The 20,354-nt window shown below is 44.6% G+C and overlaps 1 protein-coding gene across 10 annotated transcripts in view; it reads right to left on the reverse strand.

The window, feature by feature from the left end:
- Positions 1-875: 875 nt before the first annotated feature.
- Positions 876-20,354, reverse strand: part of SP110 (SP110 nuclear body protein) — a 37,345-nt gene continuing 17,866 nt past the window's right edge. For 5 of the 10 annotated variants that reach the window (XM_034655361.1, XM_034655359.1, XM_019797749.2 and 2 more), the window contains 10 exons: positions 19,163-19,228; positions 17,439-17,582; positions 15,146-15,214; positions 10,954-11,052; positions 10,355-10,497; positions 9,475-9,530; positions 5,460-5,568; positions 5,099-5,170; positions 4,391-4,531; positions 876-3,284 (listed from right to left, as the gene is read on the reverse strand). In XM_034655361.1, coding sequence (XP_034511252.1) covers positions 3,174-3,284; positions 4,391-4,531; positions 5,099-5,170; positions 5,460-5,568; positions 9,475-9,530; positions 10,355-10,497; positions 10,954-11,052; positions 15,146-15,214; positions 17,439-17,582; positions 19,163-19,228 — 1,010 coding nt within the window. In that variant the 3' untranslated portion in view covers positions 876-3,173. The other 5 variants (XM_034655360.1, XR_004623656.1, XM_034655362.1 and 2 more) reach the window with 5 other exon arrangements.

Consider the following 20,354-nt stretch of genomic DNA (forward strand, 5'->3'; position numbering starts at 1 on the left):
CAGCGATCCTGGCCACTGGTACACACTGGGGTGGGGGGAAGTTTTTTTATCCTGGTACACCGACAGTGCGCTGGGAGGAGAGATCTGCACCGCAGGGACGGCCGTCCCAACACCCCCCACCCCCATCTTCCCTTCCAGAACGGCATCAGGAGAGGCAGGCTTTATGGTCCTTTTTGTCCCCTTCCCACATCATAAAAGGAATTCTATTTCTTTACCTGCTTAAGTCAGGGCTCAGCTGCCTCCGCCCTTTCCTGGATCGTAGGTGGTCAGTCCGTATGGTGGTTCACCCCCTATGGAAACACTGGGGAATCTCTCTCCATTGTCTGTTTATGAGTCTGTGACACCAGGTACTGAAATGGAGGCTCTCACACACTCCTGCCCAAGGGCCTGGTGGGGGAGGACAGTGGGGTCCCAAGGTGCTGCTCACTCCTTGTGTCAGTGGGCGACCAGGGCTACTGCAGCAAACCCCTCAGCTTAGATGACACGCATTTATTCCTCACAGCTCTGGAGGCTGAAAGTCCCAGATGGAGGTGCCAGGGGATCCCCTACAGGAAAGGGCTGGCTCCTGGCTTGGAGGGGGCCTCCTTCTTGCTGCCTCTTCACCCCTCCCCTTCCTCTGTGCTCAGGGGCAGAGCCATCTTGGTGGTCTCTTCCTCTTTTTATAGGGACACTCATCCTATCTTATTAAGGCCTTATGCTTGTGACCTCGTTTAACCGCTGATCCCTCCTTACAGGCCCCGTGTCCAAGTATGGCACTCTGGGGGTCAGGGCTTCAACATACGAGTTTGGTGGGGGACACAAGTCCGGCCATAACACTCCTCTATTGACACTATGTAAGAATGAAAAAATCAGAAACACAGATTAGGACACCTCAGTAGTGGCAGTAACTTTTTATTTTTGTCTGGAGAAAAGAAAAGTACTGTGGTAAGAAAAGTTTGCTTGGTTAATAGAGAGCCATTAGCATTATTAAAATGATTTAAAAAAATTCGTTAAAAAATATTGACCATAGAATTGCAATTGTTTTGAGTTAGTATATTTAGGTCTTAGACTAATGACCTCAGAAGAGGAGTGCTTCCCAGAACTAATTTTTTCTTTTTTTAAAATGATAAATAGGGAGGCCAGAGAACGGATAGCCAACTTATGGATAATAGATGTTCTTGAAAGAAAGCCCAGAACAAAAGGATCAGAAAGATTTAATGCAGCTGCTGAAAAAAGAACTGGCTATGTGTATTGAGAGGGCAGAGTGCCAGGTAAGATCAATGGTAAGAATATTACATTGAATCCTGTCCCGTCAAAAATACATAACTGTAGGGAGAGCGAGGAAACCTGCTATGTGTCCGCACACTAACAAAGAAACAGAATTCTGGCTGAATGCAGACTTCACAGGTGTAGGACCAAAATGCCCAAACACGGCGGACCAACATCTCAGTCGATTTTGAAGGTGAGAAGTTGTGATAAAATACATATTGTAGCCCAACAGTGAATTCATGAAAGCAGAGAAGACATTCAGAGCTGTGCAAAGGCTCAGAAAATTACCTACACATACACTGACTGAAAGAAGGAGCAAAAAAAGAAGCAAGGAGAAGTCACTGCAAGAAAAGACCAGCAACATTAATTCACAGCATTAATGTTGTCATGAAGATGGGTTATGGTAGTTGCAACTTTTGCTTTTCCATTTGGTAGATATTTGGAGTAACAAATCATTTATATAATATCAAAATAACAAAATAATGACTTATATAATATGATTGAATAAAATTAAAATAATACAAAGTAAAAGTAAGCATTTAATAATGACAATAAATAGCCATATTATAAAATAGTGAATTCCTCCCCATTTGAGTTAGGAAGCTGAGGGACATAAAAAGTGACAAACACCTTGGCTTAAATATGTGGCTCAATGAAGATCTTTTATTTTTGGCTCTGACATTTATTCATTTTATTTTATTTATTTTTTTAAATATTTATTTATTCATTTGAGTGTTTGACAGAGAGAGAGCATGAGCAGGGGGAGAGGAGGAGAAGGAGGGAGAATCTCAAGCCGACTCCCTGCTGAGCTTAGAGCCTGACCCCAGAAGGGACAGGGGGCTCGATCTCAGGACCCTGAGATCATGACCTGAGCTGAAATCAAGAGCCAGACACTCAACAGACTGAGCCACCTAGGTGCCCCTGACTCTGACATTTAAAAAATAAGTTAAAAGCACAGTTGGAGAACTTGCAGGTAAATATTAGAATTAAAACCTGTTACAAATGCCTTCCAGAATAGAACGTGAAAACAAAGAAAATGTAGACAAAAATCCCATGGAAGTATTCCAAAGAGAAGGAATAAAATAATATGGCAGAAATATGGCCAAGTATAAATGACACATGCAATGAATGACTTCTTAGAAAACTATAAAAGTGGCACTGACTCAAAAAAAAAGAGAACATCTGAATAGTTTAATGACCCTTAAAAGGCAGGGAACCTGGTCAGTATTACCTCTTCAAAGAACGGTAGGCTATATAACTTTATGAGTTGGTTCATTTAAAACATTATAAACTATTCCAGAGCATATAAAAGGTAGAAAGTTTTAGGCATTCTTGTGCCAAGCTGGGATAGCCTACGTCTGATTTTGACAGGACACAGAAGCTTACGGACCAAACTCATTCATAAATACAGTGCAAAATTCTGAAAAATACTCTGCAATGATATGTGAAATATACATACACACACACATATATATACAACAGAGTATATATAACAGAAACAAAATATAACAGAATATATATATAAAACAGAAACAAAATAATTTCCACACAATTCAGGATTCAACTGAGTTTGTTTTTCATAGAGGTAGGACTGTAGAAATTCTGAAGCTGTTACCCTTATAGTTTAGTTGAGCAAATGAGAATAGATAACTGACTGTGGGAGAAGAGAGGTGGAAATATTGACAAAGAAGAGGCCTGCGGTGTTGGCTGGGATTAGAGGTATATTTTACACACACACACACACACACACACACACTTTTAGGTGTAGAAACAAACAAAAAGAAGGCATGATGATGGTATGAAGGTTCTGGCTTTGAGTCAAGAGGGCAGCCAATAGCATCCCGGACTCACTGGCAGTCGAAAGACGGCCGGGGTCATGTCATCTGGATCCTGAAGTTGGGAGCCTTAGTCTTTCTAGAACAGGGTCAAAGAGTCTGGAAGCTGCTCTCATTGACTTTGCAAAAAATAAACACCTCTTTGAGGTCCTTTTCAAGTTCTTCCTCCAAGTCCAATCCTATCTGACCAAAGACCGAGGCCTGAAAGAGAAAAAAAAAAAAAAAGCAAACAAACAGATGTCTAAGGACAAAGGATTAGGAAGATCAAAGCACTTCCAATTTTGCTTTTTTTTTTTTTTTTTTTGGAGCCCTGCCCTCCCTGTCCCAGGGAGCTTCCCCAGCCGCCAGGCAGAGCGCGGGGGTGGGGTGGGGGGGGATGCTGATGCCACAATGTTGAAATGGACAAGCCTCTGCCTGATTCCTAACTTGGACCTGACTGGTGGCCAGGACTGGAGAGCTGATTCTGATCACTGCAAAGCCTGAGCTTGGGGTAAAATAGATAGAGATTAAGCATTTCTTGAAAGGCCACCCTCTGAAGGAAAGATGAGCCTTCCGTTCTCCAAGCCTGACACTGGGCATGGAGGGGGTCCTGGGTATACGCTCCCTCCAGCTCCACGTGCAGACACCAGTTGACAATTTGTGGTTCGTTAACATGCCAACTTGTGCCCTGGAGGAAGGGAAGGAGGCTGGGTGGAGATGGAAATCTTCCTTAGGTGCCTCCCAAGAAATGTCTGTACAAATGATAGTGTAACTCAGGATAAACTCAACAGACTCGAGTTAACAACCTGCTGGTTTGCAAGATAGCTCAGCTAGCTGTCTCTTGCTACCAACAAAGGACGAAGCCAACACCCTCTGAGGGCAACTTTGGAGATTTGGGTCTCTGGGAAATTCAGGAGTATAGAAATCCAAGCACGAGCATCCTGGGAGTCTAAGTTATTTCATGAAGCTTAATTCCTTCACTTATGCCTGTATTTCTGAGGCATGGAGAACAATGTGACCGTAAACCACCTTTCCTCCCCTCTTGAACAAGGAGGCAGAATGGGATCGACTGCTCCCAGCACGACCATCCCGCCTGTCCTAGAACTGGGGACAGATTGTTGTCAGGCTCTGTTGACAAGGGTACTTCCCTGTCCTGCTTGCTGTTCTCCTTCCCACCCCTGGATTTAGAGGCTGCCTTCTTCTGTAATCCTACTCCTTTTGAGCTCTCTCCAGGACAGGATTGGTACAATTCTTGCAAAGTTCTGCTGTCCCGGAAATTAGGGAAAAAGTGGAAAGGAGGTGCAGAGGAAACAGGAGACACCCTTTACCTTGTAAAATGTTTTATGGTTGTGAAAGATCAGGTGCATGTCACGAACAAACCATGCCACTGTATACACTTTCTCAGTCAACCTTTCCTTAATCAGGTCCAACCACATGGCTTCCTTAAAGGGCTCTCCATAATCTCGAATCTAGGGAAAAGCCACCGAAAGGATGATATTAGCGCAGACATTATTACTGGAAGCGATCCAACCGAAACACAACAGAAGTGATGATACTAGCACTGGACTTGTCTCTGCCAGTCACTGCTCTAAGTACTGCCGCCATGTTAACATATGACCTACAACAACCCGCTGAGATAGGTGCTATGATTACCCCCATCTGCTAGATGAGGAAACCAAGGGAAGGAGAAGTTAAACCCCCTGCACAGGATTTCACAGCAAAAAAATGGTAGAGGTGGGACCTGGAGTCTCCTGAGCAGGTGCTCTAAACCCTCTCCTGTCTGTAAGAAAGACATTCCCACCTAAGAGAAGGCGAAACTGAGGTGCACGGGAGATGGAGCGTCGCCGGGTGTTCCAGAACTAGGATGCGGCGGGTGGAGTTTGGACAAGGGAGTTCCCCCCCTCCCACCTCCCCAGGGTCTGCAACCAAACTTGCTCTCTGCTGACAGCACTGCCCTTAGGAGCTGCATTCCCAAATTCCAGAATGAGTTTTACATAAAACAGATGCCCGGACGAGAATCATAAAGTGTCACTTACATTTCGTGGGGTTTCGGCAAAAAAGGAGCTTTGTGGATGACAGTAGGCCTTCAAGAGGAGGAACTCACATTTCTGTAAAATGTGAAGAGAGCTTTAAAAGGAAATGCAGCTCTGAGAAAGCAGAGCCAGGCCTGTGCCCGGACAGACCAGCACAAACAGGAACAGCCAGACGCAACCAGCCGTTTGCCAAAGAGCCATGGGGTGCATCGAACCCTGTTTGGACTCTGTTCGGGCACCGAATCGCCATCCTTGAAGCCAGACACTGCAGGCACCTGTAGGCGCCCTGCCCCTCACCCTCTACCTGTTGGACTGCTCACGTGTCCAGGGTAAGGAGAAGGCTTGGGGTGGGCACCCAACTCACCACCCGCTCCTCAGGCTGCATCTGCCTCTGCAGGACCTCAGATTCCCTGTGACGCTGCTGCCTTCCCAAAGACTCCTTTATCCGGCAGAAGGTGCAACTCCACGGGCTCCTGAGAGGTCAGGTGTAAGTGAGCAAGGGCCAGGCCCCTGGAAACAGCCCCTGTTCCCACGGCGGCCACCGTCCTCCTTTCAGGCATGGCCGGTGGACACAGCTGGGAGATGAAGGGGACACCTCCCAGAGTCTCCAAGACCCCACATGGGGCCTGAGCCCACGACCCTCCTCCCATCGAGGCTGGCAACAGGGGGCTCAGTGCTCGGAGGGCCGTGTCAGGGTGAGTGGTGGGCTCCGGGAGAGTGCCGAGGGAGGACGAGCCCTCCCCCAGGGCAAGGAGCAAGAATGCTCAAGCGGGCCCTTGAACCACACTTTGTCAGAGCTGGAAGGGACTGGAAGGTCATTTAAACCCTTTCTACACAAAGCGTGGTCTGAGGACCAGCCACATCAGTGTCACCTGGGAGCTGGTCAGAGATGCACCTACTGAATTGAAATCCATTTTAACAGGATCCCAGGGGGTTTGGAAGTACGTGAAGTTTGAGAAAACACAGCTTTAGGCAACCTCCTCATTTTACGAGCCTGGGAAGACAAGATGCTTTTTTTCCCCTGCAGAGTCAACACAACTTAGTACCTGAGCCTGACTGGCACCCAGGCAGCCTCTGCCTGGGTTCAGAGCTGTGCCCACCCACTGTGTGCCCTCCCAGGCAAGCGTGCTGGGCAGACCCAGACAGTTCCTGACGTTATGGCCGACAAACAGAAACATAAAGACAGAGAGCTGCTGTAGAAATGCGTCTTTTTGTGGGCCTTTGAAATCATGGTCTTTCTCGTGGCCTTAAAATGTGATCCAGTAAATTCTATAAGCGATCCTTCCTGCTGGGTAGGGACCTACAGGCAGGAGCCCCTGGTTCTACTCCTGACCCCAAAAGATGGACAGTGGAGGCTCCACACACAAGGACATGTTTTCTCTGCATTAAAGGTAGGAGCCAGGAAGAGGCATCCTTCTGGTTGGTGAAAAGGTGGGAAGCAGACCATCGGGAGCGGGAGCAAAGGACTGAAGGAGCTGGGGGTCAGTCATATCTAAGGAGAGAAATCCTACCACTACCCTCAACTGTCCACAACACAAGTACAAGGACCTGGGTGGGGCCTCAGGGATGGAAATGTTCTGTCCATTCTCAAAACCAGCCACTCAGAGGGGCATCTGGGTGGCTCAGTCAGTTAAGCATTTGCTTTCGGCTCAGGTCATGATCTCAGAGTCCTGGGATCCAGTCCTGTGTTGGGCTCCTTGCTCAGCGGGGAGTCTGCTTGTCCCTCTCCCCTGCCCTTCCCCCTGCTCGTTCTTGCTCTCTCTAGCTCTAAAACAAAGCGCCCGGAGATCATGACCTGAGCTGGAGGCAGATGCTTAAACAACTGAGCCACCCAGGTGCCCTGGGCCACCTTCCCCCCCCCCACACACACTTTAAATTCTAGCTCTTATGATTTAAATTCACCAGTTAAGAGTGAGCCCGAGAAACCCTAGGCCCCTACCCTCTACCCCAATAAAGGCAGAGCCTCACGCCTATGCTCATTCCCTCTCTCTCTCCCTCTTCTTCTCTCTCTCTCTCTCTCTCTCTCTCCACAGCCTCACTGTATGGCCCCAGATGTGCTTTGTAATTTCCAGGTCCTGTAAATAATAAACTTTTTTTCCTCCAGGTTTCCTGATGGTTATTGCTGGAGGGCATCTTGTGATTATAATAAGAACCACAAAGGCAGGTCCAACAACAACACTGCTTATTGATAGGCTGTGACCAGCACAAAACACCCCCTTCCCTAAGCTTTGGAGTGGAACAGTTTCTAACACACATGATATGACAGAGAAAGAGAGAAAGAATGTTCAGCTCCACAGTTGTGTTCTGACTCTCGCTTTTATGTTTGATGGCTGACATCTTCAAGTCCCACTCCTCCCTCTTCGAAGGCCTTTTGCCACATCTGGGCAACTGGATAAGGAAGCTCATGGGCTCCCCCTCTTGGCCTCAGTGAGAAGTCAAACCAGACAAGGTCTGCCCCCAAAAGGGAATTCTCACCCCGCCACCCCCCAACCCCCCCCCAGCCATCATAAAACCTTGGACTACTCCCCCTCACTGCTCAGGCCATTTTCAGCCCAGCTTGGGAGCCTGCCCTGCTCTCCCTAGAAAGCCTCAGTATGTGAGTAATAAAGCATTTCATACTCTCTTGGTGCATGTAGTGTATCATCAGTTTTGATATCTGGACCCAGTTTTTGATGTAGGGCTGATTCCACTCCCTTGCTGGCAACTAGAAGACAACTGGCTCAACAAAAAAGGAGTCTCAGTGACGGGGGTCTGTCTTCTCTTGCTCCGGCTTGTTAACTGGTTCCTCTAGCTGGCTTAAGCTTTAGTGTTGCTGTCTGCCGGGCCATGGCACTGAGGTTGCAGTCATCCACCGTGAGGCACCACTCATTCTTCCCAAGTTTAAGAACAGACCAAACTGGGCAGTCAAATAGAGAAACAGTAAAGGTAATCACTCCTGCCCTAAGTAGATCTTGTATCATGAGTTTTGATGCTTGAAATTTATACTGGATTCTATGAACTATTTTAACAGAGGGGAAGGTCCATGGGTTCCATTTTGTAAGACTGATTGTTAAGTGTCAAAAGAAAAGGTCTGCATTCATCCATTTGTAGTCATAACAAATTATCTCACTATCCCAGTGTGACTGCTGATAGGCAGGACCGAAAGGTTGGGTCAAGTGTGCTTCTGACTATAATGTGCTGACATGTGGCATTATGAGTGAGAAGGAACTTTAATATTGGGGCCATTAATTAATGCTCTGGATTTAAAATATCTTTATTGTTTTGTTTGCTGTTTACAAAAGTAATAAGTGGTCATTATAAAAATTCTACCTGTACATAAATATATAATATGGAAGGCAAATGTCTCATATAATCCTATCCCAAAATAACCAATTCGTTCAGATATATTTTCAATCATAGACCTACATAATCACATAAACAAAATTGGGTTCCCACTACTACTACTAGTAGTTAAAGCTTCTGAAAGCATTCTTGACTTAGGACCTTTGGGTAGTTTTCCATTGACTGAGGAGGAGTCTATATCCATGCAGTTTTTTTAAAAAAAACACCATTCAATAAATTTATCAGTTTATTTTATAATAATGATGGGCATTTGTATTCTTCCCTAATTTTGATTATTACAAGGAGCATCCCTGTACACATTAAGGTATTTCAAATCAGCATGGAAAAGATGTTTTATACAATAAACATTTGGGAGATTCCTTGTCTTTTTAAACTTTGAATGAATCCAGCCAAGGGTCAGGCCAGCCTCCAGGGTAACATGGGAAAGGCACCATTGCCTCTGCCTAAGGTTCAGATCTAATGGGAAGTTCATGAATAAGATTTGTATGTCCTCTGGAGGACATATTTAAGCAAGTGGAGAAGGCGGAGGAGGAGCAGCTGGTGCAGACAATGATGACGGCCACTTTCACCTTGAGGGATGCTCTGCTGAGACAAAGCTCAGTTCAAACATTACTCCATTTTGGTGCTACTGATAATGAGCACGTTGAATTGAGGAATAGTTGTATTCAATCAAGAATGGTCTTCTTGCTCTTTCACGTACTGTTCTTGTCTACCTCCATTTCATAATTACTTTTCAAACTAGAACATTCTATTTCTGACACCTTTGGTTTGTATTCATCCAAAATATCCACGTCTAAACCACATGTAAATCATCAGTTTTTGTCCTAGTCCTTATTTTAAGAGTTGTGTCCCCATCTCAAGTTAACTATGAAATTATGGTGGCACGTACATGTACCAGTGTGTTAATGCCATTGTCATGAAGACGCAATGCCTGAAAGTAAAGGTGACCCAGGGCTGGGGAACTTGAGGACTCAAAGGTGAGTCTTTGGATGCAGAGAGTCTGCAATATGGTGACTGAAAATGTGGTAGAAATTCACCTGCTCTTTACCTCTCTCTTGACACTTATTCTTGGAGGACAGAGCAAAAGTCCTTTCTGAAAGAGAGAAGGGGTCAGTGAATGAGGTTATTCTAGAGGCTGTTCTTTTGTTCATATTGAAGTTCCCACTTCCTAGTGAATATTCGTACCTGGACATCCTATTGGGTCTCAAACCCAAGGTGTCTGAAAGAAACATTAGCTCCATCCTCCAATCAGTTCTTCTTCTGGACTTCATTTGATAAAATCATTTTTTTTTTTTTTTACTCAAACCCAAGACCCATTAGTCCTTTTTTCCCAGTTCTTTTCCCACCACTTTTTCCTCTCCATTTCTCCTTCTGTAGGTAAAGTCCTTATGATAATTTTTTAATTGTTTTTGGGAGTTTTTGAGTTTATAAGTTTTTGAGTGTTTTGGGAGGCTTTATGTTGGGTTCTGGGATCCCAAAGACCAGTAGCCTTGTTTGTTGCTCACAGGATGAATTGTGAGCCGGGGAAGTACGGAGGAGTGACTGACCACAGATAGGGTGGTCTGGAAAAGCATCACCCACGGATCCCGATGGAGCTGGGTCTGGAGGAGGCCTTTATTGGGCAAAGGGTGCAGGGAAGCTCTTGGTCTGTGTCCCCATCTGGCTTCCTCCCAGCTCACCCCAGACTAAGCTTCTTAAAACTCTCCTGACCTCACAACCCTTTAAAGTTCTCCACTGTAGATACCACCGATCTGCCTTCCTAACTTTATCACCCACAACTTTTTTCTGTGAAAAATCTAGCTCTTTCTCAATCATGCTGTGGAATCCTAACAGAAATTCCTTCACATTTCTGTTATTGAAATTCCACTTATACTTCAGGGAATTAAACCCGTCACCCATCTGTTCCCTGTCAAATACCTTCAGCAACTCTTCTAAGGTCTTTCCTCTGCAAAGCACAGTCTGCTTCCATTTCCTTGTTTTTGTCCGTTTTCCTTCGATTTCAAATTCTTTTGGTGTGAACCAAACCCCCTCCTCATTCCGAATGCACTTCTCTGAGGATCCTGTAAGATAAAGATGGCCCATTCCCAGATCCAATTTCATTCTCTGTGAATTCACCCTAAACCTCAAATCCCTAATTGTGGTTGTTCCACCTGGCTGGGTGCAGAGAGACTCCCTGTGGGGAGGGAGCAGTAGCAAGGGAGTCTGGATTCCTCCTCTCTCAGACTGAAGGAAGCCCTAAAACCGGCAGGAGTGGTGTGGGAATGGGAGAGGATTTGCATTTTACATGACATCTACATGTGGCAAGTAGGTCCATGGATGACTTCCATGTAGGAGTGCAGTGGCCCAGCTGCCAGGTTTACCATGACACAAAAAAGTGCAAATTCTTTCTTAACAAGCACTTCTTTCTCTGCAGCCTAGCTTGCCAGGTTTATTTCCTGGATGATTAAACACATGGCTATTTGCCTCTCTTCTAGTGGTTCTTGGGGTTCCAAAGAGCAGAAGATGGAGAAACCCACCTTGTTTCAATTTCTCCTTATATAAAATCCCTTTGGCTTCACCACAGGTCACAGGAAGTTCAGGAGAGAGAAAATCCATAGTTTCATCTTTGGGCTTTTCTGAAAGGAGAAGGGAAAGTAGAAGAATGTAGTGCTGCTCAGTCTTCATTCTATCTCCTTCATGGATTTTCCTCTCCCTGAATTCCGATAATAGTAATAACAACAACAATCACGTAAATGACATGGGGGGACGACCTCTGGTCAACGGGCAGGAGGTTTTCCACTTGAGTGGCAGATTGGCTAACAGGGACAGAGCAGTTTCTGATGAACAAAACCATCACCACCACCACTACGACACACAAAATGATCAGTAAAACATACAGGGCTTCTTCGGTGAGTGGGTTTTAATTCATAAGCACCCTGCTTATCCCTCCGTGCTGAGAGAAGTTGCCTGCTCAAAATATTCCGTGGTCCTCATGCAGCTGCAGGAAAGGTCCTTGTGTTTAATCGTATCTCCTGACTTAAACCAAGGCAGGATGAGTGAGGTGCTTAGCGCTGAGCTGTTAGTGCCAGTCTTCATTTTTTTGCTGTCCTTTTTCATTTTATTGCTTTCCTGTTTCTTCCTCTATGAGTAAAAAAGAAAAGCCCCAAGAACCCTAGACTAATCTGCAAATTGCTCACGGAGAGATTTGGCTACTGTGAAACCCTGAGTAGGGATGTGGGGTATTGATTCCGGAGAAGCAGTTGTAAAAGAGTTTAAAATAAATACAGCAATTCCTGCCTCTTTTTGCCCCAGCCTCACTGTGGGTGAAGTTATTCTGGATAGACTACAGGAGCTGTTTCTGTGGGCAAGGAGAGAGCTCTGACCATAGTTTATGTCGCATTATACGGGATGTTACTTGCGGAATAAGGCTAGGCAAACAACTAGTCCAACTTTCTCTCTTGCCTCAAATTCTTATTAAAAGAGCCAAAAGGAGGGGCACCTGGGTGGCTCAGTTAGTTAAGTGTCTGCCTTCAGCTCAGGTCATGATCCCGGGTGCTGGGATCAAGCCCTGTGTCCAGCTCTCTGCTCGGCAGGGAGCCTGCTTCTCCCTCTCCCTCTGCTGCTCCACCTACTTGTTCTCTCTCTCTCTCTCTGCCAAATAATAAGTAAAATCTTAAAAAAAAAAAGAGCCAAAAGGAAATGTATGAAAAAGCAAGAGCACCACTGGAAAAAGAACAGAGCAGCATCAGCGGTGAAGAAACCATTAGTTACTTCGGAAAGATGTGAACTAGAGTCAGGTGAGAAAGCAAAGATCTCTGAGAAGTGAGGGGATGGCTCCCCTGAACAGAACACTGGAAGATGCCCAGCCTTGGAGGGGCAGGGCTATAGCAAGCCTGGGTAGGAATGAGGGGATGGGAAGAACTTAGTTTCAAGAGCCAGCCAACATTCTTGTATGGAATGGCTGGCTCCAATACTCGTCTCCAGACTCTGCCCACTCAAATAAATATGGCCCAGGGGATGACAGCTCAGCCTCAGGAGCCAGATTGGATGAGCTTGCAATCTTGGCTGTGCAATTTACTAGCAGGGTTATGTAAGTACATATTATTGTCAAAGTTGAGCGGGAGATTCGCCATTGGGGGTTCCTAATGTTGATGACAAGGCAGAGTCACAGGTAACTTTGGACTGCTACTGCAAACCCCAAGGGCGATTGCCAGGGCACTGGGGACCTTGTACAGCTCTCTGTCTCATGGAATTAATTCCTTAATTCCCTATGGTAAATATAGGTCCCAAAAAACAGATGTCCCAGACATACTTGCAAGCAGATGTGGAAACAGTGGGTCGCGCTGGCAGTTCGGGGCAGCAAGCCAGGGTGCAGGGTTGTGGACACAAGCAGGACTCCCTCCTTTACTTGGTGCAGCCAGCTTACCGAGTCAGACAGGACCTCGTGTCCCGAGTGTTTTCAAAGCTACCACCATGTACCTAAGGCGGGACAGCTTTCTGATCTGTTCCCAATAGTCCTGCATTTAGCTTAGTCTCACCTGCTCCTCTTGCAAACAGGCTTTTAAGGATGGAACCCTGAGAGGAAGGCCTGCCTGGAGTTCTCCCACATCTATGAGATCACCATTCATAAGTGTGAGCAAACAATGAGGAGCCTGCTATGAAAAGTAAGCAATTAACGAAGAGAGTTCATGGAAATGAAAAGCATCGTGGAGGAAACAAAAAGAAAGCTTAACAGAGACCAGGAGAAGCAGAATGGGGAAAAAGCTAATTTTTTTTTTAAGACTTTATTTATTTATTCGACAGAGATAGAGACAGCCAGCGAGAGAGGGAACACAAGCAGGGGGAGTGGGAGAGGAAGAAGCAGGCTCATAGCGGAGGAGCCTGATGTGGGGCTCGATCCCATAACGCCGGGATCACGCCCTGAGCCGAAGGCAGACGCTTAACCGCTGTGCCATCCAGGTGCCCCGAAAAAGCTAATTACTGATTGAATAGATGAACATAGGGAAAAGGCACAAGGTGAAAATCATTCGTGGACAGACATGGCCTGAGGAAAGTTCCAGAGCTCCATGTTAGTAGTTATTGGAGCTCATACTGCATTGTATGAGTAAATGGAGGCTCTGATATTGGTATTCATACTTCGTAAAGAAGAATAGGTAAAGTATTGACCTGACAGTTATTTAAGCATAAACTGTGTGAGGCACGGAGAAGTTGGACATAGAGCAACGAGCAAGATTGACTGCTTACTGATCTCATTTGACTTTCACACAGTGAACACTTAATTATAGTTGTGACAAGTGCCATGAAGGAAAAAAATACTAAGCTCTATGAAGGCATGCCAGGGAGACCTCCCCTTGCCTGCTGGGACAGAGAATGCTTAGTTCAAGGTGAGGTCTGAGAGTGTGAAGCAAAGGGAAGGGCAGAAAGGGGGATTAGCTTCAGGGAGGGAGTGTGTGAGGGGGACACACTGAGGAAGGCCTGAGCAGGAAAGGAGGGTAAAGCATCCAGTGTCAAAGTGGCCTAGGCTCTGAGAAATCAGGCTGGTGGGGACTCTTGGGTGTGGGTAGAGATTGGATTGTGGGTGTGAGTTATGTTGTGTTTCTTGAGGTAGGTGCCAGGCACATGTAAGCTTTTTGTGTTAATTCCTCAAGCTGTACATTTGCGGTACATGCAGTTTTCTTAGGCATATTACACCAGTGCTACTCAACATGTCAGTGTGTGATGAGACGGCAGCTTGATCCAACTAGAATCAAGGCTCTCAGCGTCATGGGATCGAGCCCCATGTCGGGCTCCACACTGGGTGTGGACCCTGCCTGGGATTCTCTCTCCTTCTCCCTCTGCCTGTGCTGTTTCCGGGGGGCGCATTTGCTCTCTATCTCTCTCTCTCAAAAAAAAGAAAAAAGAATAGAAATCAAGGCATCTCCATCGAGGAGGTCTTGCTGTGAAGACAGTGTGTCCAGTGTCACAGTTAATTTATAAGCGCCTTTTTGCAGACCTGCCACAAACAGGTTTGTCGATGGCACCAATCTGTGGACCCCACCTCAGGTAACACCTGTTCTACCTCAACAATAAATTCAATAAATTCATGGGGAAAAAAAGACAATGTCACTAGAGCATAAAGAGGGAAGGGAGAATGAGAGGGGATAATGCTGAGGGAGTGCCACAAAAGCAGAAGAAAAATGAATGCAGGCAGAAAAAGAGGAGGGGAAAGAGGAGGAGGAAGAGAGGACGACAGTGACCCTAATTGGCCTTGGAGTGCAGGGGCAGAAGCAAGCCAAGAGGCTGACCCACAAAGACCAGGCCCGCACCCCTATCACAGGAAGAGAAAGCTCAGCTCTCTGCAGATAGGAACACCATCAAGGCCTTGGTTCCAGAAGGGTTTTCACCAAGTTTTAGAATGAAGGAAATAGAAGTTGATGTTAGAACTTGACTCATGGGTTCATCATTCTCTCTTAAACATTTTGGGTCTTTGTTGGTGGGATCTGTGTTGAAGAATCCATCCCAGTGCAGAAGTGGTTGATTGGGTAGGCAGCGCAAGGTATGCACCGGCATTCACCTGGAGTGTCAGGTGCGACACCTTGTTAGAGCGGAGAAGAATGCAGGTGAAGGGGACCTAGGCAGGGGAGGACGAGGATGGGAGGGAAAGAGGAGGAAGACAGGGAGACAAACAATCAGCTGCTGGCCAGGGCTCCATGCAGCCTGACGGACAGGCCCTGTCTCTGGCTTACTTACGCTTTCTGGGAATATTTTTCTGACACCTTCTTGTTGAACTTGAACTGACACCTTTTTCCCTTTTCTTTTCTAAAAAAATTTAAAAGATTAGCGTCATCTATAATTTGAAACATAGATTTATATACTTTATATATCAACTATTTTAAAGTAATGTTTTTCTGTCGTCTACCACTTTGGAGAAACAAGATAGATATGAGTCTTGTGAAAGGAACATTATAGCATCGAGCTTGAGAAAATAGCAACTTCATGTTAATAGATAGGAAGGCTAAAATATTACAGATGCTGTATATTCATAAATTGATATATATTAATATAATATATAATAACACAATGTTTTTAATACATACATACATAATATATATGTATTTAATACAAACAATAGAAGTAGATAAAGGATATAACCTTATAAATATAACACAGAAAGTGCTTTTTACGGAAGAAATATAGGGCATAAATCCACAGTTCTCAATGCTGGGTGATTTGGACCCCTGGGGGATATTTGACAATGTTGGGAAATCTTTTTGTTTCCCACAACTGGGAGGAAGATTCTACTGGCATCGAATGGCTGGGATTTGCTAAACTTCTCATGATGCACAGGACAGCACTCATGACAAAGAATTATCCGGCCCCAAATGCCGATCAGTGTCAAGGTTGAGAAACTGGCATAAACCATCTTGGGAAAGATAAAGTGATTTGTCTAAATCAAATTAAAAAAGAAGTCTCCACAACCAAAAATTTCTCAAGTTGGAAGACGCAAATAAAACAAGAAAATTGTAATAAGATAACAAAGTGTTCATTTCTGTAAGTGATTAAACAAAAAATGAACTATCCTACACAAAAATGGGCAAATATGAACAGAGGATCCTCAAAAGAAAAAATTCTAGTAACAAATTTATTTTAAAAAACAGGTATCTTGGTAGAAATGGGCTAGATGATGTTATGGTAAATTGTGTTCCTCCCAAATCTCAGTGGTTGATCACAGGTATCAGCAGATGGCAGCCTGATGGCTCCATACCTGGTTGTAAAAATAAAGTCCTGGGACACCTGGGTGGCTCCGTTGATTAAAATTCTGCCTTCGGCTCAGGTCATGATCCCAGAGTCCCAGGATCAAGCCCTGCATTGGGCTCCCTCCTCAGCAGGGAGTCTGCTTCTCCTTCTGCCCCTCACCTCACTTGTGATCTCTCTCTCTCACTCGCTCTGTCTCTCTCTCAAATAAATAAATAAAGTCTTAATAAAAAAATGAACACAAAGTTTTACTGGAACGCACCCAGGTGCATTTGCTTATATATTTGCCTCTGGCTGCTTTCATGCTCCAGTGGCAGCTTTGCGTAGTGGCAATAGAGACTGTATGGCCAGCAAAGCTTAAACTATTATCTGGCCCCTTTTAGAAGTTTGCCAAGTGCTGGTTTAGAACAACCCAGCTGTACTTCTCCTTCATGTTACTCATTCATCACAAGTTAGATGCGGTCCCATGTCATTGACGCACATGGATCTTGGGGACGGAGCAACCTCTGTCTAGAACATTGTTGGTCCCGTGGCAGAGAAAAAGATGATACAAGGCTCTTAAAGCTTTGGCTTTGAAGTGACCCTCACACCTCTGTCCACATTTCTTTGGCCAAGTCAAGGAGCATGGCCCCACTGGAGTCCACAGGGCAAGGGTGTATAACCTTCTGAGACATCAGTGAGCTGTAATACAACCTATCACATGCAAGGTGCAAAGAAATTCGAAGGAAAACATGAGTGGACTATCATTCTTTGTTTTTAATCTGTCAACACTGAGAGGTCGTATTATTCCTAGTTTTGGTGGAGATGGAGGAAAAAGAGCACCCGTATGATATTAATGGGAGTCTAAACTGGCAACAATTTGATCATCAGTACGTGCTAATTTTAAATATTGACAAAGCCACTTCGCTTCTAGAAATAAGGCATTAAGAAATACTCCTAAGAGTATGCCCACTTTGAGGATTGGTGCTACTCTTCCCACGGAGCAAGCTTGAGTCAGATGGGAGCCCCCAGACTCAGTGGAGCTGTGGTGACTCTACTAACAGAAATGTAAAGAGTAGACACTGGGAAGTGGTCACACTGTGCCATGTGGCACAGCTGAGGTGACCTGCACAGTGGGAGCGCTGCGTGATTTCTTCCCACAACTGCTCTCCGTCCAGCAGCTCCTTGCTGTCTTGTCTGCATTTCTCCCCTCTACCATTTCCTTCACACAACACCCAACCCTGTCCCTGCCCCATGAAAGACCCTCTCACACTGAACATTTGAGTGGCAGTTTCAGTCCCCAGCTTACCCTTTAATTCAGAGGTTGGGACACATTCAATCCTTGCCTTTTGGGCCCTTGTCATGATCTTTGAGTGCCCGGTTGAATCATCCTTCCTTTCAGGTGCCTGATCCACCACACGGAGCTTCTCTTGGATGCTGTGTCCAGGTAAGGCTGCCCGTGGGATAGTGATTTGTGAATAGTTTAAATTCGGGTTCCCGGTGAACCTCCTCTTCCCCATTGTTAGTGACTGCCTTTCCATACACCAGTTCTCAACCTTTTAGGAAATCCCTGTACCCTTGTACCTCACTTTTATCTGCTATTTTCTTATAGTTAGTCCTTTTCTTTTTGTGTGTGTGTGTTTTTTTTTCTTCCTCAAACTCACAATACTCCATCCTATTTCTCTTTCTCTCCTTCAACTCCTCTTTTTGTCAATTAATTACACATGCATCAACTGGAATGTAAGCTCCATGAGGGCAGGGGTGGTTGTGATTCGCTCACTGCTGAACCTGCAGGACTTGGGACACGTACCTGGCACATACCTCACACTCCATTTGCCTTTGTTGACTGAACATATAAGGGGAACATATTTTTGAAAATATTAAAATGATTGCATTTTTTTATCATTATAAATCACAATGGCCCATGGTTCCCTAATTACTAAATCAATAAGTATCTGGGAAAAGACAGATGCTGGCTAGAACTGAGATGTCGCTGCTCAGTTGAGACCGTTTTGGAGACCTTACACAAAATCTTGAAACACAACTTGTTGAGAACCCAAGGGATTTCTAAGTTCCAAAAATTACCTTTATATGTTAACAGTACAAGTTGGAGGTCTAAATGTGAAGTTTTCTTTCTCATCGGTAAAGAAAACTCAGCGTATGACAAAGAGTGAGTTTCCTCCAGCCAAGGGAGGTGATGGGGTTGGAAATCAGGAGGAAGAGACAAGAGGAAGAAGAAGGCAAGCAAGTAAATCTGAGTCCCCTCCTGGATCAAACCCCAAGACTGAGAGGCACTACAAACAAGAAGGAAAATTTGGAGCACGTCCAAAGCAGTGATGGTTGTGTCGTGACACATGCTGGGAGCTGAGGGGAAATGCCCTCCCAGGGTGCTCACAGAATGGTCCAGAAGCCAAGGGAATCCTTACTGACTGGCATCCCTTGGGTACATAGTGTTGAGTCAAAGAATGAAAGAAAAGGGAAGGAGAAAGGTAAGAGGGAGAGAGTTCAGGGTGACAAGGACAGCAGAGAGATAAAGCAGAGGAACCAGAAAATGCAGTTTCACAAATTTTTGTTTCCTATACTGCAAATAATGGAATTCTCATGCATGGAGTAGAAACAGGATAAGCAGGCATGAGTCAGTTCAGGTGGTTTTGAATGCTGAGTGACTCCAAATCTGACTCCAGTTTGATATTGGGAGTCTGAATTCTGCCTGCGCATCAAGACTTGCTTTGTCTATTCATCCTGTCTACTCAGCCAGATTAGCACAGTCCTAATCTCAAAACTGTCTGACACCTCCTGTCCAGTTCCACCCTACTCCTCCCAAAGAAAAGAAGTCTGCTGGAACCAACATGGTATCTGGGTTCTCTATCTTTTGTGAGGAGAGGTCCTTTAAGAGGGTGGTCTGGGGGACAAGGATGGGACTGGCTGTGCTCCAGAAATACCCAGATGGCCATGTGGCTGGAGAGGAGGCCATGCTGGTCATCCAGGTAAGGACCCTGATGAACAAAGGAATAATACATTCTTCTTGCTTACTTCTTGGGAGCTTTTTTTCCTGTCTTCTTTTTGAAGATGGCAGGTTATATTGTTCTATCCTCTTTCCTAAAACAGAAAAAAAAAATCATCTCTTATAGCTATAAATATTGATCTAGAAGCTTGAGATGTCAATACTTTATAAATTTATGTTAAAAAAGTACTCCATTTTAGTTGGAAATAAAAAAGGATTGAACAAAGAAGTAATAGATACACAAAATTATCAACATTTAAAATATGCCATTTAAAAAATAAATAAAATAAAATATGCCATTTTTTTTCAAGTTAACCTGTTTTTCAAGAGTAGAAGAAAATAGAGACATTGTTATAAGCCACATATAAGAAACTTACTTAGCTAAAACTCAAGGGCAAAAATCATATAAGTAAAAGGTGAATAGATTTGACTGTTTATTTTTATTTTTTTTTAAGATTTTATTTATTTATTTGACAAAGAGAGACAGCCAGCGAGAGAGGGAACACAGGCAGGGGGAGCAGGAGAGGAAGAAGCAGGCTCCCAGCAGAGGAGCCTGATGTGGGACTCGATCCCAGAGCACCGGGATCACACCCTGAGCCCAAGGCAGACGCTTAAGGACTGCACCACCCAGGCGCCCCAGAGTTGACTGTTTAAAAAATAAAAAATCCCCACACTTCAAAAGACATCCTTATAATATTGAGACAAAAACTAAGGAAAATTGCAGTATGTATAAAATACAGAGGGTTATTATTCTTACTAGATAAAGCAAAAGAAGAATAGAACACTAGGAAAATAGGAGAGAGCGTAAGTTGAAAATACTCGAAGAGTAAGACAAATGACACGTTTATTCAAAAACTGTCTTTAGGCAACAAATCATAAAAAAATGTATTGTTTGGTTAAGGATGCCCATTTTTTAAAAGGTTTTATCCTACTTAATGTTGATGAGGATGTAGAAAATGAGCACGCCTATATTATCAAAGGGAGCGTAAACAATCCCATTTTCTGAAGAACGATTTGCTTACGTAGACAAAATCAGTGCTGTTCTGACTCCAACCCGTAATCTCACACTTAGAAATTAATTCTGAGGAAATTATTGGACGTGTATGCAAAGGTACAAACACACACAAACATGATTTCTATTTTCATATAAAAATCAGCGAAACCCTAACTGTCCATCATATATAAACTAAATTGCTAATTATACAATAATGTGCTGTATAA

The sequence above is a fragment of the Ailuropoda melanoleuca genome, chromosome 2, assembly GCF_002007445.2.
Source record: "Ailuropoda melanoleuca isolate Jingjing chromosome 2, ASM200744v2, whole genome shotgun sequence".
Classification (NCBI taxonomy): Eukaryota; Metazoa; Chordata; class Mammalia; order Carnivora; family Ursidae; genus Ailuropoda; species Ailuropoda melanoleuca.